Raw genomic sequence first — 14,439 nt, 5'->3', positions numbered from 1 at the left:
AGGCTGATGTAGCTTACACACCGAGATGGACCCTGGACTGGGAAGTAAACAAAAATGTCTATGATTTCTTCAGGAAACCATCACTGAACCAATGCAGTCAGAACTCCAAAAATGTGGACAAATGTGGAATCTGTGCATTAACTTTGGAGTTCATGTGTCAGTACTGGGCCTCCTCATTTGCTGAATGAACATGCTCAGATGCACATAGGGGATATGGCAGTCTGTTGGAGCCTGTAGATGAAGGAGGGTAGATAAAGATTGTACAACTAATCCAGCCAAGTGTTGACAGTTAAAATCTGACTGAATAGAAACTCCAGTTGGAATGTCAACCAATGGACCTTGGAAGGATTTCTTAAAGAAAGCACTTGAAAGAAATCCTCAGAGCATGCTCCATATCGGGGACCCTGGAAAATAAGATGGCCATTCCACATCCCAGGGTTCTTTTCTCCTTCTCTTCACCATCCCCCAGACACAGGAGGAAGAAGATTTGGAAACAATGGTCTCATCCACTTCCCCCTAATTCTGATCCTTCCTAGTTTAATCAGTAGCCACATGTGCATGCATGCTCCCTTCTCAACAGTGTAAACATCATCAAATTAAAATTCATAAAAGAGTCATAAGAAATGAATTACTGAGATTCAAGACACACATTTTATAGTATATTTATATGGCAACCAAAGCATACTCTTATTTGCAACTATACTTCCTACTGCAAACGAGAAAGAACCAACCATCATCAGAGAAATACAAATAGCAAAAGTTTGCTTTTCATGGCCAACACCTGAAAAATAACAACAAAAATACCAAATGATATCCTAAGTACTGATCTTCAAGTCTCAGAAAAATAAGAAGCCAAGTCTAGGAGTAGAAAAAGGAAATTCAAAATAAAGATTAATGAAGAAATGAATAAAAACAATATTCAGCAACTCTGAAGATAAAGGAAAACATTAATTGTTCTTAAACGGAAAACAAAATCAATAAACCTTTTACTAGATTCATCAAAAAGTAGGCTCAAGTAAATTACATCAAAAAGAAGAGGGACATATTAAAATTGATATCACGGGGGGAGGCAAGATGGTGGCATAAGGTACAGACACGTTTGATAAGACGGAGAATCTTTAGGCAGGGAGAACTACAATAAGTAGATTACAGGGAAAAAATACAGCTCAGGCAGTAAGCAGGGGATGCCTGGAACTCCCCTGGAAACAGGGAAGCTGCAGAAATGAGACAGCAGTGTTGTAGTGGAGTGAAGAACCCAGCAGCAGTCAGCGAGCAGCAACTCAGACACCAGTAATCCAGCCTCCTGCGATCCAGTGCCAGCCAGACACCCAGCAGTGGCCTCCACACTGTCAGGTGAGAGCCAGGGACCGCATGGGGAGCTTAGAAAGGGAGTATAGTCTGGGAGCAGACATTCAAGCTGAGTGACTTGGACGAGCCACAGGTGGAGAGAGTAGGGGACTCAGGGCAACATTTTGTGTGGAGAGGCGGAACATGGAGTTGACAGAGCAGCACAGAGACTCCTTTCTGGCTGCTCACATGGAACTGATCCAAGGGGGGAAGGGAGCAGCAGCTTCACTCCCTGTAGGGTAGGTGTGGTCCCTGGAGCTGAAAGCCAGCAGTCGCAAATCTCGGCCTGGCGCCATCTTGGGTAGCAGGGCAGCAAGTGTGAACCCCAAGCAAAGATCCAAAGTGGGCATGTTAGTATCTAATCGCGCTGAGCTGAGCCTACAGCACCAGCCTTGCAGCCTAGGGTCTGTGTGGTTCCTGGAGCTGAGGGCCGACAGCCCCCTGATCTTTGTTGGTGCCCCTACGGGCCCCATCTTGGACACTGAGGCAAGTGCTCCGAACACTGATTAAACTGCAAGAGGAGGAGTGGTAAACTGTGCATGCGCTATTTTAGCAGCACTCAGATAACAGTGTCATGGGACCAGACACTGTTACACTGAAGGGGGGACAGCTGAGTAGCCCAAGAACGGACCTGGGGACAAAAATACCACCATCTTAGAGCACTGCTCAGGCTCCACAGGAAAAAACATCCCCGACAAGGCACGCCACCAACACCACCCAAAATAACCTCAGGAGGTACTCAGACTTATGGACATCAGGGGTGACAATCTCAGTGCTGCTATTAAAATCAGTGCCACAGACAAAGCAGTTATTCAGGACAGCTGTGTTTTCCAAATCCAGGGCACTAATTGAACATAAAAATCACCTTATTCACCTGTAGGTAATACATCATAGAGATGATTTCGTCAAACAGACTGGCAACTACAAAAGGTAAAAGACGAGACAAAAGCACTATGAATCTTACTGAAAACTTTCCAACAAAAGAGTAAAAGCTTAGCCCACTCTCACAGTTAACTGAGGAAGACATTGAGAAAATGAGAGACGAAGAACTCAGAAAACTTGCTGCAAAGCTGCTGGTCAACAATAAGAAGTATGGCCTCCGAGGGCATCCAATTCCCTGTGGCCTCCTAGGCAGTTGGGACGTAGTTCTTGTTGCTCATATTAATAGTTTGTGCTGAAGGTCTGGGAGTCTTCATGGTTGGGATCCAAGCTTCCTCCTTACCACCTGCTCCAATCTGGAGTGCCCTCCTGCTGCACGCACATGACCTCCTGTTAAGAGGTTGTCAGGATCGCACCCAATTCCCCCCTCATGCATTGGTATAGTAGTTTTATTGTTGTTTAGTGCCGCTTTGAGTCTGTTGTCTTTGAATTACCAGATTTGATCTTGATAGGCTATATTGTACTTTTTCCTCACTCTTTTTATGGTCCTGAAAGACTTCTCTGCACTCCCTCCCCATCACGGATTAACATAGCTTATTGAGGGTAAAGTAGGTTTTACAGTTTTTCGATGTAGATCTTAAGTATTTTGAAGTAATTGTTGGTTTATTGTTTATATCACATTATCTTATTACATTGGATACAGGTTGTTATAGATTGCACTAATATTACAATATACAGGTACTATCTTCCAAGTTGTCATCTTATCATCTCAGATTAAGGCGAACATGTGGTATTTAACCTTTTGGGATTGGTTCATTTCTCTTAGCATGATGGATTCCAGTCGGGCCCATTTGACCACAAAGAACTGCATTTCGTTTTTTTTTTTAATAGCTGAGTAGTATTCCATAGAGTAGATGAACCATAGCTTTCTTATCCAGTCTTCTATTGATGGGCATTTTGGTTGCTTCCAGGTTTTTGCGATTGTAGATTGTGCTGCTATGAACATAGACGTGCATGCTGGTTTCTTGTGTAGGAGATGCTTTGGATACATCCCTAAGAGTGCTATTGCTGGATCATATGGTATGTTGATTTTCAGTTGTTCGAGTACTCGCCAAACTGATTCCCATAGAGCTTGTGCAAGTCTGCAGTCCCACCAGCAGTGGAGAAGGGTTCCCTTTTCCCCACATCCTCGCCAGCAAGTGTTGGTGGTATCATGTATGTGTGCCATCCTTACTGGAGTTAGGTGGTACCTCATTGTTGTCTTCATTTGGATTTCCCTTATTGCCAGGGAACTTGAACAGTTTTTCATACGCTTGTTTGCCATTTGGGTTTGCTCTTTTGTGAAATGTCTGCCCATTTCCCATGCCATTTCTTGAGCAGTTTGTTTGTTCTGGTGTTCTGGTTTCTCTGGAGTTCTTTGTATATTCTGGAAACCAGCCCTCTATCTCCTATGTAGTGTGCAAAGATCTTCTCCCATTCTGTAGGTTGTTTTTTTTACTTTGTTGATTGTTTCCCTTGCTGTACAAAAGCTTCTTAGTTTGATGAGGTCCCAATTGTTTATTTTGTTCTCGATTTCTACTGTTTTTGGAGTCTTTTTTAGAAAGGCAGGGCCTACTCTGAGGTCACCCACCCCCAACCGGAGCTTCCACAGGGGATGGAAGAAGTCAAAACACTACCGTGCAGAAACCAACATCATCGGAAAGACAACCAGAAGCTCTGAGCGGTCCGCAGACACAGAAGAATGATAAATGTCCTTCGGGACCAGGGAGGAGAGCTTTCTCTGGTCCGAGCCTGGCTCCAACTCTGGACCCCCAACTCCCTCGCAGTGACCATCAGGATCACTCCAAAAACCCCTCGTAGCAAACAATCATACAAAGTAAAAAAACCTAAAATAAATAGACAAACAACAAAAAGTAGAGCTTGGAATCTGACAGGAAAGAGATGGCATGGATTGGCTCATGCCTCGCTGGGTGGAACACAAAGATAAGTCACTCCTCACCATGGTGTTGGGGATTTCCCTGCACAACCCCCCCCCTCAAAAAAATGTTCTGCACCTTAATTGTTGACAAATGTCTTGTTAGAGTTACAAGCCAGTCTAGATTACCCTAAAATCTGCGAAGATCAGCAAAATTATACTTCAACACAACAAATGGCTAAATACTAAAATGAAATAGACACGAGACAGTTGAATGGTACCTTATAGCCATTTTAAGGTATATAGCAGCCGGTCCTGTATATAAACTAAAATTGAAATGTCAATGAGCTAAGCATAGATTGTGGTTAAGAACTTGCTTTTTTTTTTTTTTTCAACATACTGTTTACTCAAAACCGTGTCAATTCCATAATGTTGCAAACTGCTGTTGATGTTATATTGGGACTCTTATTTGACTGGGATGATATTTTACCAGCTCTATCTTTGGACCAGAAATGGTCTCCCCAAGAACCTGTTCAACCCATCCGGACAATAAGTAGCTGGACTCTATGTTTGGTATACATATGCAAGGAAAGAATCTTGATTGAATTTGAACTGTAATACTGCATCAAGGTGGAGGAATCCAACAGGGGGGAGGGGCGTGGGGAGGGGAGGATTCCCAGAGCCTATGAAACTGTCACATAATGCAAAATAATTAATAATAATAATAGTAAAAATAATAATAAAAACAATGAAAAGTATGAACAGTTCAAAGAAGAAATAGCAGTAATACATCAAATTAAGGCTGATATATCAGAAATGAAGAACACAGAAGAGCAAATTAAAAATACAGTGGAGATTTGATCTTGATAGGCTATATTGTACTTTGTTTTCACTCTTTTTATGGTCCGGAAAGATTTCCCTGCATTCCCTCCCCATTACAGGTTAATACATAATACCACCAACACTTGCTGGCGAGGATGTGGGGAAAAGGGAACCCTTCTCCACTGCTGGTGGGACTGCAGACTTGCACAAGCTCTATGGGAATCAGTTTGGCAAATACTCAAACAACTGAAAATCAACATACCATATGATCCAGCAATAGCACTCCTAGGGATACATCCAAAACATCTCCTACACAAGAAACCAGCATGCACGTCTATGTTCATAGCAGCACAATCTACAATTGCAAAAACCTGGAAGCAACCAAAATGCCCATCAATAGAAGACTGGATAAGAAAGCTATGGTTCATCTACTCTATGGAATACTACTCAGCTATTAAAAAAAAACGAAATGCAGTTCTTTGTGGTCAAATGGGCCCGACTGGAATCCATCATGCTAAGAGAAATGAACCAATCCCAAAAGGTTAAATACCACATGTTTGCCTTAATCTGAGATAAAACCTAATATACTTTTAAAACCCTATGCAACTCAGAAATGCGGTGGGAGAGCAGAGAAATCTTCCATCTCCTTAGAATGTGTGAGGAAGACGTGAGGTATAACCTATCAGGAACATAACAGGTGACTTATAGCCAACAGATTCAAATCAGCATTAGACAACAGTAAAACTACAAAGACATCCAGGGGGAATCAAGAGCAGTCCTGAAAACTTCTTAACAGCAGTTCATATGCACAGACTGGGGGTGTGGGGGGACAGCAGAGTGGAGCAGAGAGACAGGAGGATGCTTTTATTCCAACCCTGGAGACTCCTGAATTCTCACCAAGGACTATCAGTATGGACACCAAGGACTACATCCCACTGCCAAAGAGACCATGGGGAATTGGAGTGCCTCCGGAGGCCGAGATCTCTGAGGTTACCCACCCCCATTTGGATCTACCACATGTGATGGAAGTAGCCCAAATCTTTCCTCGCCAAATCCTTCCTAGCCCAAATCCCGGGTCACTGGAACCACATCCAGGAACCCTGAGTGATCCACAGAAACAGAAGAGTAAATTTCCTTCGGGACTACGGTTTTACTTAGTCCCAACTTTGAATCCCCACCCTCTTGCAATGACCATCTGGGTCACTCTAGAGGCAGACCCAAAACACACACACACACACACACACACACACACACACACACACACACACAAATTAGAAGAGACAGAGAACAACAAGGAAAGCTTAGAACCAGACAGGAAATGCTCAGTGTGGACTCACACATACCTTAGTAGGAAAGACATAAAGATTAGTTACTCCTCACTAAGGTATTGAAGATTTCTCTGCACACTCCTCCTAAAACTGTTCTGCACCTCAATTGTTGACATATGCCTTGTTAGAGTTATAACTCAGTTTAGACTGTCCTAAAATATGCCAAGTTGAGCAAAATTATGCTTCAACACTATAAACTATTTATAAACTATAAATACTAAAATGGAAATAGACCCGAGACAGCTGAAGAGTACTCTATAGCCATTTTAAGGTGTATAGCAGCTGGTTCTGTGTACAAACTAAAACTGAAATGTCAATGAAGGAGTCACAGAATGTAGTTAAGAACTTACAATTCTTTTAACATATTGGTTACTCAATACCATGTCAATTAATTCCATAATGTTGTAAATTGTTGTTGATGTTATGTTGTGGCCTTACATTGATTGGGATGATATTCTGTCAGCTCTGCCTTCAGACCAGAGATGGTCTCCTCAAGAAACCGTTGAATTTACCTGGACAATAAGATGCTGGACCCTATGCTTGGTACATGCTTGCAATCAAAGAATCTTGACTGATTTTGAAATGTAATACAGCAACAAGGTGGAGGAATCACCCAAGAAGGGAGGGTACGGGGAAGGGTGGGAGCAATCCCAGAGTCTATGAAACTGTGTCACATAATGCAATAGATTTTTAAAAAATATATATAGATATATTCAATGTATCTATATATATTAAAAAAGAAATGCACCAAATTAAAAGTGCAAGAATTGTTGGCTCATAAATGGGTGTTGGATTCCTATAGGGGGTACTGAACAGGTACTAGAATCAGACGAGTATTGGTTACAATATTCTTTATTAAAGTTAAATTTCATATAAGGTTTCATACATGCAATGTGGTTGTCCAAATTAGAAACATATGGGGGTGAAAATTAATCTACCCTCTCTTAGGTACAAGGCATATAAAGACTGTGATGTCTCCCATGAGAAAGATTTTAAGACAGTTAGATTATCCACTCTGACATTCAACTGAAACAATTATAAAATGTGGCAATTTATGCAGTACCCATGCAAAGAAAGGGCTTCAGAAAGGAGGAGAAGGAGTTTGGAGGGAAACAATGTATGAGTGAACTTTGGGAAACATCATAGAAGCTCACCATTCCATATTCACAATCAAGAAACACCCCAACCAGACCCACAGGCCTCTCCACATAGTGATGTAAGAATGGAGAACTGGTGCAGAGGATGTGACCATCACCGCACTTCATGGAATAAAGGAAAAATGCACCCTCTGTGTTAATAATGGTATCAGGGTCTTCCAAGCTGGAATCACTACAGAGTCCTAGAATCCAGGTGGAGGAGTGCGATACATCCACCTCGAAGTAATGCTTGCCAGAGCGGAAGGTCGGTGCACCCCACGCAACAAAACTCTGTGCTCTTGGGACTTGACTGGCAGCATCGTGGTGTTCTCCAAATATTTGATATCTGAGCTCCTCAGAAAGGAGTAGGTAGCGACTCGCCACTTTCTTTTTCAAACCATTAGGCCCTGCAAAAAGAAACAAACAAAAATTAGTCAATGAATTACCATTTCCATGTTCTAATATCAAATCTATCTATCTTTTTTCTGTGCATAGAATCAATTCAGGTGTCCTCCTAGTAAAAAACAAGATACGGACAAAAAAAACAGAAGGCACATGTTCAGTTTGCTGTCATGCTACCAAGATTAAGGACTTTGTTGCTTCAAAAAATTTAAATTACAGTGAAAATGAAGATCAAAATATTGACTATGGGAGCCGATATTCCTCATGGGGGCCGGTTTGTTCCCAGTCAGATGCACTTGCAATCCAGCTCCCTGCCAGTGAGCCAAGATCATCTGCCTGTTGGCAAGCTTCACTACAAAGCTCAGTTTGGATCACTGTAAAGTGATTCAACAAAGGGCAAAGTAAAATTTTAGTAAACCCTATTGTGTTTCCAGGTGCACAACATGGACTAATATGGGAAATGGCTCATGTGCCACCCACTGAAGAAGGCAATGAGAGCTAGACTGATGCAGGCTGATGCTTACCTCTGAAATTATTCAGCATCTGTCGAAGTCCACTGATGCTCCAAGAAGTCAGCACAGGGTCCACTGGCTGGGGCCTGTATCTCCGCATGAGCTCTGCTCTGTGAGGAACAACACGTAGCACTTCAGGCAGGGGCAATCACACAGTCACCAAGACATCTAGAGAGTACCCAAGCAATTTTGCTTGAAGGTTTTAATTTTGCAGGTTTTTGAAGGTAAATTTCACTCACTACTTCATTGCGATAAAATGGTTCATTAGGCTGAATATCACATCACATCGGATCACCTCACCTTCTGAGGTGTTTTCCATCCCTGAAATATTGGCCACCATGCTTATCCTACCAGGATCCCCTAGTTCAGGGAAAGTAGAGTTCTGGCAATCTTTTCTCTCTCTCTCTCTCTCTCTCTCTTTTTAAAAGATATTATTATTATAGGAAAGCCGGATATACAGAGAGGAGGAGAGACAGAGAGGAAGATCTTCCCTCCGATGTTTCACTCCCCAAGTGAGCCGCAACGGGCCGGTGCACGCCAATCCGAAGCCCGGAACCAGGAACCTCTTCCGGGTCTCCCACGCGGGTGCAGGGTCCCAAAGCTTTGGGCCGTCCTCGACTGCTTTCCCAGGCCACAAGCAGGGAGCTGGATGGGAAGTGGAGCTGCCGGGATTAGAACCGGCGCCCATATGGGATCCCGGGGCTTTCAAGGCGAGGACTTTAGCCACTAGGCCATGCCGCCGGGCCCCTCTCTCTCTTTTTTTAAAATTCTTTTTTTATTACAAAGGCAAATACACAGAGAGGATTAGAGACAGAGAAGAAGATCTTTCTTCCAATGATTCACTCTCCAAGTGGCCACAATGTCCGGTGCTGCGCTGATCCGAAGCCAGGAGCAAGAAACTTCCTCCAGGTCTCCCACATGGGATCAGAATTCCAAGGTTTTGGGCTGTCCTCGACTGCCTTCCCAGGCCACAAGCAGGAAGCAGGGTGGGACGTGGAGTTGCCGGGATTAGAACCGGCACCCATATTGATTGCCAGCGCATTCAAGGTGAGGAGTTTAGCTGCTAGGCCACAGTGCCAGACACCAAGTTCTGACAATTACATAGATCCAAAATCACAGGCAATCATCTATGGGCAATTTACCAGCAATCATCCCCAGCAGTACATCTGTGAGACATCCTCCGAGCCAGGAGGCTTGGGGCTTGTCTGCCATACAAGGAAAAGCAATTCCAGCCTGGCAGCCCTGGTCCTGGGGAAGCTGAGTGAGAGAATCCCCCTGATCCTGCCCTGCCTCGAAATGGGAAATTCTAGGAGAAAGCAAGGCCTGCTCACTGCTACTTCCAAGAGCAAAACCTCCCTTCTCTCCCCATCCTGAGGAATCCTCCTCTTTCCTGTGCTGATATGACTTTCCCACCATTCACTTTGATGGGATATTGCAGTAGCAGAAAGAGCAGAGAGGACAGACGGGGTGAAACAGACTCTTTCTGCAGAACCATGCATTGCCACATTTGAAGTCAGCCACTTCTAAACTTACACCAAGGAGGAAAGTGCTGAGAACCCCAGCTGAACTAATTGGGGACACAGACTGATAAAACTGTTAATATATCACATTACAAGCACCTGACTCATCTTTAGGGCCACAATTTCTCACCCATCAGAGATGGTTGCTCTACACTCACCTTTCCAATTCCATCTTCACATTCTGCAAGAAAAAGAAAATGACAAAAAAGCAGTTACTTTTGAGAACTCTTTCCTGAACTTTTGTGGAAAACTCATCATTTTTGTGAATGTGGTTTGCTTTAGTTGCTAGGAAATATCCACATCTGAAAGTAACAGAACCTGAGCTACCTCATGAAGCAATTCCAGTGTATGCCCAAAACAGATGGACCTCAGCATGAAGCTGTGAAGAGATGCCACAGGATGTAGGCTGAAGGTCAAATCCCAGCTGTCATTCCAGAGAGCTGAGTACTTTTGACTACATTGCTAAGCAGAGAAGAGAGCTGTCTGAGAAGCAGAGTGCATTGCAATAGGTGACTGATCCTGGCCCAAGCAAAAGGCAAAGCCTCCAAGTTGTTTAGCCAATTGATTTTAGATAAGGATCAGAGTGTTCTAGAAGACAGGCTGTGGAGATATTTTTCTACGTAGCCAATTACAAGTTTATAGCATTGTCCATGGTTGTGCAAATTATTCTTTTTAATATCAATATCAATATATTCTCAAGTCCTGGCTGCAGTTTCCTTAGAGAAAATGCGTTCCTAATCCTTTCAAGTTTCGATGGCTGATCCTGCTCAACACAGGAAGCTTACTTATTTTCAGAATGGATAAGAATCATGCTGCACTGGCATGATTATGTTTCTGGGTAACTTTTTTTCTGGGGGCAGCATTTTTGATTACAAAGTAGAGAATCTTATCCAATGTATTATGGCAAAGATACAGAAAAGATTTTCTGCCCATGCAGAATTAAGTGTTTAGGGCAATGAAATCTTTGAGTCATTTTGACACGTGTCATGCAGCTGAGAGTAGCTACAGGTGCAGTTAACATTTTAGTGTCCTGACAATCTGCTCAGAGAAGCCAACATGTCTCTGAACATGGCCCTTCCCTGCTCACCTGCAGGAACTCCATGTCAGGCTTGTGGCACATCTCAACCAGCTCTTTGTATTTTTCTTTCACGCATTCTATGTGTTGGGTCATTCTCGATTCATGGTCCTGGAGCTGCTGCAAAAGCTCCCGTGCTTCGCTGTGCAGTCTCTGCAGATGCAGCTCTTCTTCCTCATGAAGAAGCATATGCATCTTCTGATACTGTGCCTTGATCATCTCCTCCCTTAGGGACACATACTCCTGTAGAGAGATTAGCTTGTGAGAATTGCATACCTGCACACTTAACACGAATTTGAAGCATCTGATATCACTAGCTGAGTTGCTGAGTTGACCCCACTATCCCTGGGAGCACCTGTTTCAGCCTCTTTGCTTCACATCTTGCTCATTCTAATGTGCTAAGGCAGCATGCATGGCCTAAGGGCTTGTGGCTTTGATGGCTCACATGAGGGCTGTGGTGGAGGGTGAGTCAGCTCCATTCAACCTGACATTGCCATGGATCTTCCTGCCACTTGGGAAGTGAAGCAGAATATGGAAGATATCTGCTTGTATTTCTCTCTCTCTCACACATGTATCTTCAAATAGTGAAAAACTCTCAAGAAATACTTTATCAGTCAGTTGTATGTTGAGTTAGCACACCATTTGCTAGGTGCTGTGGGGTGCTAGGAATGTCTCTACACACTTCTAGTCTTTTCTCTTTAAATATACTCCAGAAAGAACTCAGGGTCTCTCTCTAGATAGCTGTCTCACTTTCTGTCTCTTCTCTCACCCTAGTCTTCATCAATGTTCGAATTGCATCACTAATTCTATTCATCTCTATACCTTTTGCTTCCTGGCCTTTATGTCTGGTTTTTCATTTTAATGCTTAAATATTATACAGTACACAGATATTTGTGCAATTATTCAATTTTCCACTTTGGTACTATTATTTTCTCATTTGTATTTTAGTACTTGTGTGTCTGAGAAGATTTTTATAACACTTCTAAGTTGCATCAGTGTCGGGAGCACTGCACGTGTGCCCTAAGATGGCGCTGAGACCTCTCCTCCCTCCGGAGCGTGGTGGTACACAGGTTTCAGGAAGTGCCTTCTGATTGGCCCGTAGCTGCATGCTTAGCGCGTGTGCTACGCGTGATTAGAGCCATGATTGGCGTGCCTGCCGCGTGCATCGGTGACCTTTAAGCTGATTGGACTAGGATTGTATTTAGCTGTGGGGGCTTCAGGAAGAAAGGGGGACAGGACAGGAAGACAGAGACGGAGACGGACGGACGGACTGAGACGGAGGACAGAGTACGACTGGGACGGACGGACGGACGGACAGACAGAAGACTAGGGGTGACGAGGAGGTTGGGGAAATGAAGCGGAGACAAACGGGAGGAAAAGGGAGAAGTCGAGTCAACTGGCTGGGAAACGGACGGGTTGGAAGAATAAAGTGCCTCAAGATATAGAACCTGGAGTGTAGGGTGAATTCTTCTGCGGGACGGAAGACCCCGACACATCAGGAATAGCTGGGATGATGATTTCCTGTAGTATCCTTCTCATGAGCTCTTTCAGCTAGTGAGAGAGTTATTCTTGCAACACTGTGCTTTGGGTGTAAGGAAATCACTCCCCTTGAAGAGGAAGTGGAAATTGCTCAAAGGTGTAAGGTGCTAGGTTCGTTGCATCCAATCTTTTCATTCTTACCATAAAGGACTGCTTCCTCCTTCTTTCCTCAGGAACATGGATTTTCAGTTCCTGCATAAATTCCCATAGAGCATTCATTTCCTTTAGAACAGTTCCCTGTAAAATAATTTCAGGGTTAGGAAACAATGAGGTGAGGTAGTGTCTATTCCCCTTCCTTGATGTATTTGACATGGCAGTGGCTCTGGCATTTTCTACCCTTCCTATTCCTTTCCTTTCTTTTCCTTTCCTTTATTTTCCTTTCCTTTCTTTCCTTTCTGTTTTAGTGTTTTCTTACTGGTTTCATATAGAATATGTCTTCATAGTGTCACAAAGTGACCAATTTTACATCTGATCTCTAGGACAAGGACATGACAGAACATTACAATGGAATGTCTGAAGAAAGCCCGAAGGCAGTATACAGCATTTATGGAAAAAACTGTGTGTACTTGACTTTTCCATGAAGCAGGACCTGTTGCAGACCACTGGCTCTATCAACCCCGGCTGAGGGTGCATGCACACTATTTCTACATTGGCTCTCCTTCAGATCAAATCAACCCAACTTGAGACTTGATCAACCTGAGCCACAGCATTGAAGTACATACTAGCCTCTTGGAATATATAGTGAAAATACCACATCTACTGTGTCTTTCTCAACTACACTGGAGCCTTAGTCCACATCTTTCTCTCCAACTTGAGGTCTCTGAGATCCTACTCAGCTCTTCAGATATCACTCACCCTGGATTCCTCAGCAGCAAACTGCATCTGGCTGTGGCCATGTCCGTTGGCTCCTGAAGATTCAGAGACAGAATCACAGCACACGTTCTTGTCCAAGTCACCCAGGAGTCCTGTGTCATCGCTGTGTATACCACAGACCTGCCCATGTGAGCTCGAGTGCTGCCTCATTCTGTCCATCCTGACAGCTGTGGCCAGTTTCTGAAGTCTTATGTTGGTTTTAAAGTTTGTCTTCTCTGACTTGTGCCTACACTCTGGGCAGCAGAGTGGCGCTGAGCCTTCTTCCCAGCACAGGTAAATGCAGGGTCGGCAAAAGCTGTGGCCACACTCCATTGTGACAGGATCCAGGAAATACTGCAAGCAAATGCTGCATGTGACATTGTTCTGGAACTCTTGCACTATGAATGGATCCATGCTTCTGTGCAAATACTGTAAAATTAGAGAGAATTGTGGTAATTTTTTCCTAAGGCAACAATGCTGAGACAGCTCTGTCCGGCTAAGGCTCTGGGTATACTCATTATTAAGTCAGCCCCACACAAAACTCGGTTTCAGAAGTACAAACAAGCAGGGGCTTTAAGCCAAGAGATAAGGAATTAAGGCAAGTATCAGCTTTGTTTCAGGTACAATACAAATTTCCTTAGCAGGGCCCTGCCAAAAGGACTTTTGTCTAAATTCCTCTCTTTGAAATAGTCGTCACCCCATGTTGGCACCAGCTCTAATCCAGGTACCCTTATTTCAAACCTGTTTCCTGCCTGTGTCATGGGAAAGCATTGGGGACCACGCACGTCTTGATCCTGGCTCCCGTCTGGTGTCCACATGGAATCTCGGCACATGCAAAGCAAGGACTTTAACCACTGGGCTATCACACTGAGCCCATAACTCATTGATTTTAAAGATTTCTTTGTTTATTTATATTTGTTGCAACGTTATCTCTACAGAGAGGAGGAGAAACAGAGAGGAAGATCTTTTGTCCTATGATTCACTCCCCAAGTGACCAGAACAGCTGGATCTGGGCCGATCCAAAGCCAGAAGCAAGGAGATTCTTCGCGGTCTCCCTCACGCATGCAGGGTCCCAAGCATTGCACTGTTCTCAACTGCTTTCCCAGGCCACA

The 14,439-nt window shown here is 43.7% G+C and overlaps 1 protein-coding gene across 1 annotated transcript; it reads right to left on the bottom strand.

Annotated features, from left to right (window-relative positions):
- Positions 1 to 2,191: 2,191 nt before the first annotated feature.
- Positions 2,192 to 13,507, bottom strand: LOC131483043 (tripartite motif-containing protein 64-like). Its single transcript, XM_058679910.1, has 7 exons — positions 13,331 to 13,507; positions 12,617 to 12,712; positions 10,949 to 11,179; positions 10,020 to 10,042; positions 8,354 to 8,451; positions 7,547 to 7,834; positions 2,192 to 2,268 (listed from the first exon to the last, which is right to left on the bottom strand). Exons 1-7 carry the CDS (start codon positions 13,505 to 13,507, stop codon positions 2,192 to 2,194), a joined length of 990 nt encoding a protein of 329 aa, XP_058535893.1.
- Positions 13,508 to 14,439: the final 932 nt, after the last annotated feature.

This window comes from Ochotona princeps, chromosome 22 (genome assembly GCF_030435755.1).
Source record: "Ochotona princeps isolate mOchPri1 chromosome 22, mOchPri1.hap1, whole genome shotgun sequence".
NCBI lineage: Eukaryota > Metazoa > Chordata > Mammalia > Lagomorpha > Ochotonidae > Ochotona > Ochotona princeps.
The sequence above is the reverse complement of the archived record's forward strand: the minus strand, read 5'-3'. Positions and strand labels throughout refer to the sequence as shown.

What these genes read in the sequence shown, in the direction of transcription:
- LOC131483043 (XM_058679910.1), bottom strand. Translation starts at nt 13,507, where the DNA reads ATGGACAGAATGAGGCAGCACTCGAGCTCACATGGGCAGGTCTGTGGT. An exon ending in GGAGGAAGCAGTCCTTTATG is followed by an intron (nt 11,180 to 12,616) that starts GTAAGAATGAAA and finishes ATCTCTCTACAG; the next exon opens with GAGTATGTGTCCCTAAGGGA. An exon ending in CTGACATGGAGTTCCTGCAG is followed by an intron (nt 10,043 to 10,948) that starts GTGAGCAGGGAA and finishes TTTTTCTTGCAG; the next exon opens with AATGTGAAGATGGAATTGGA.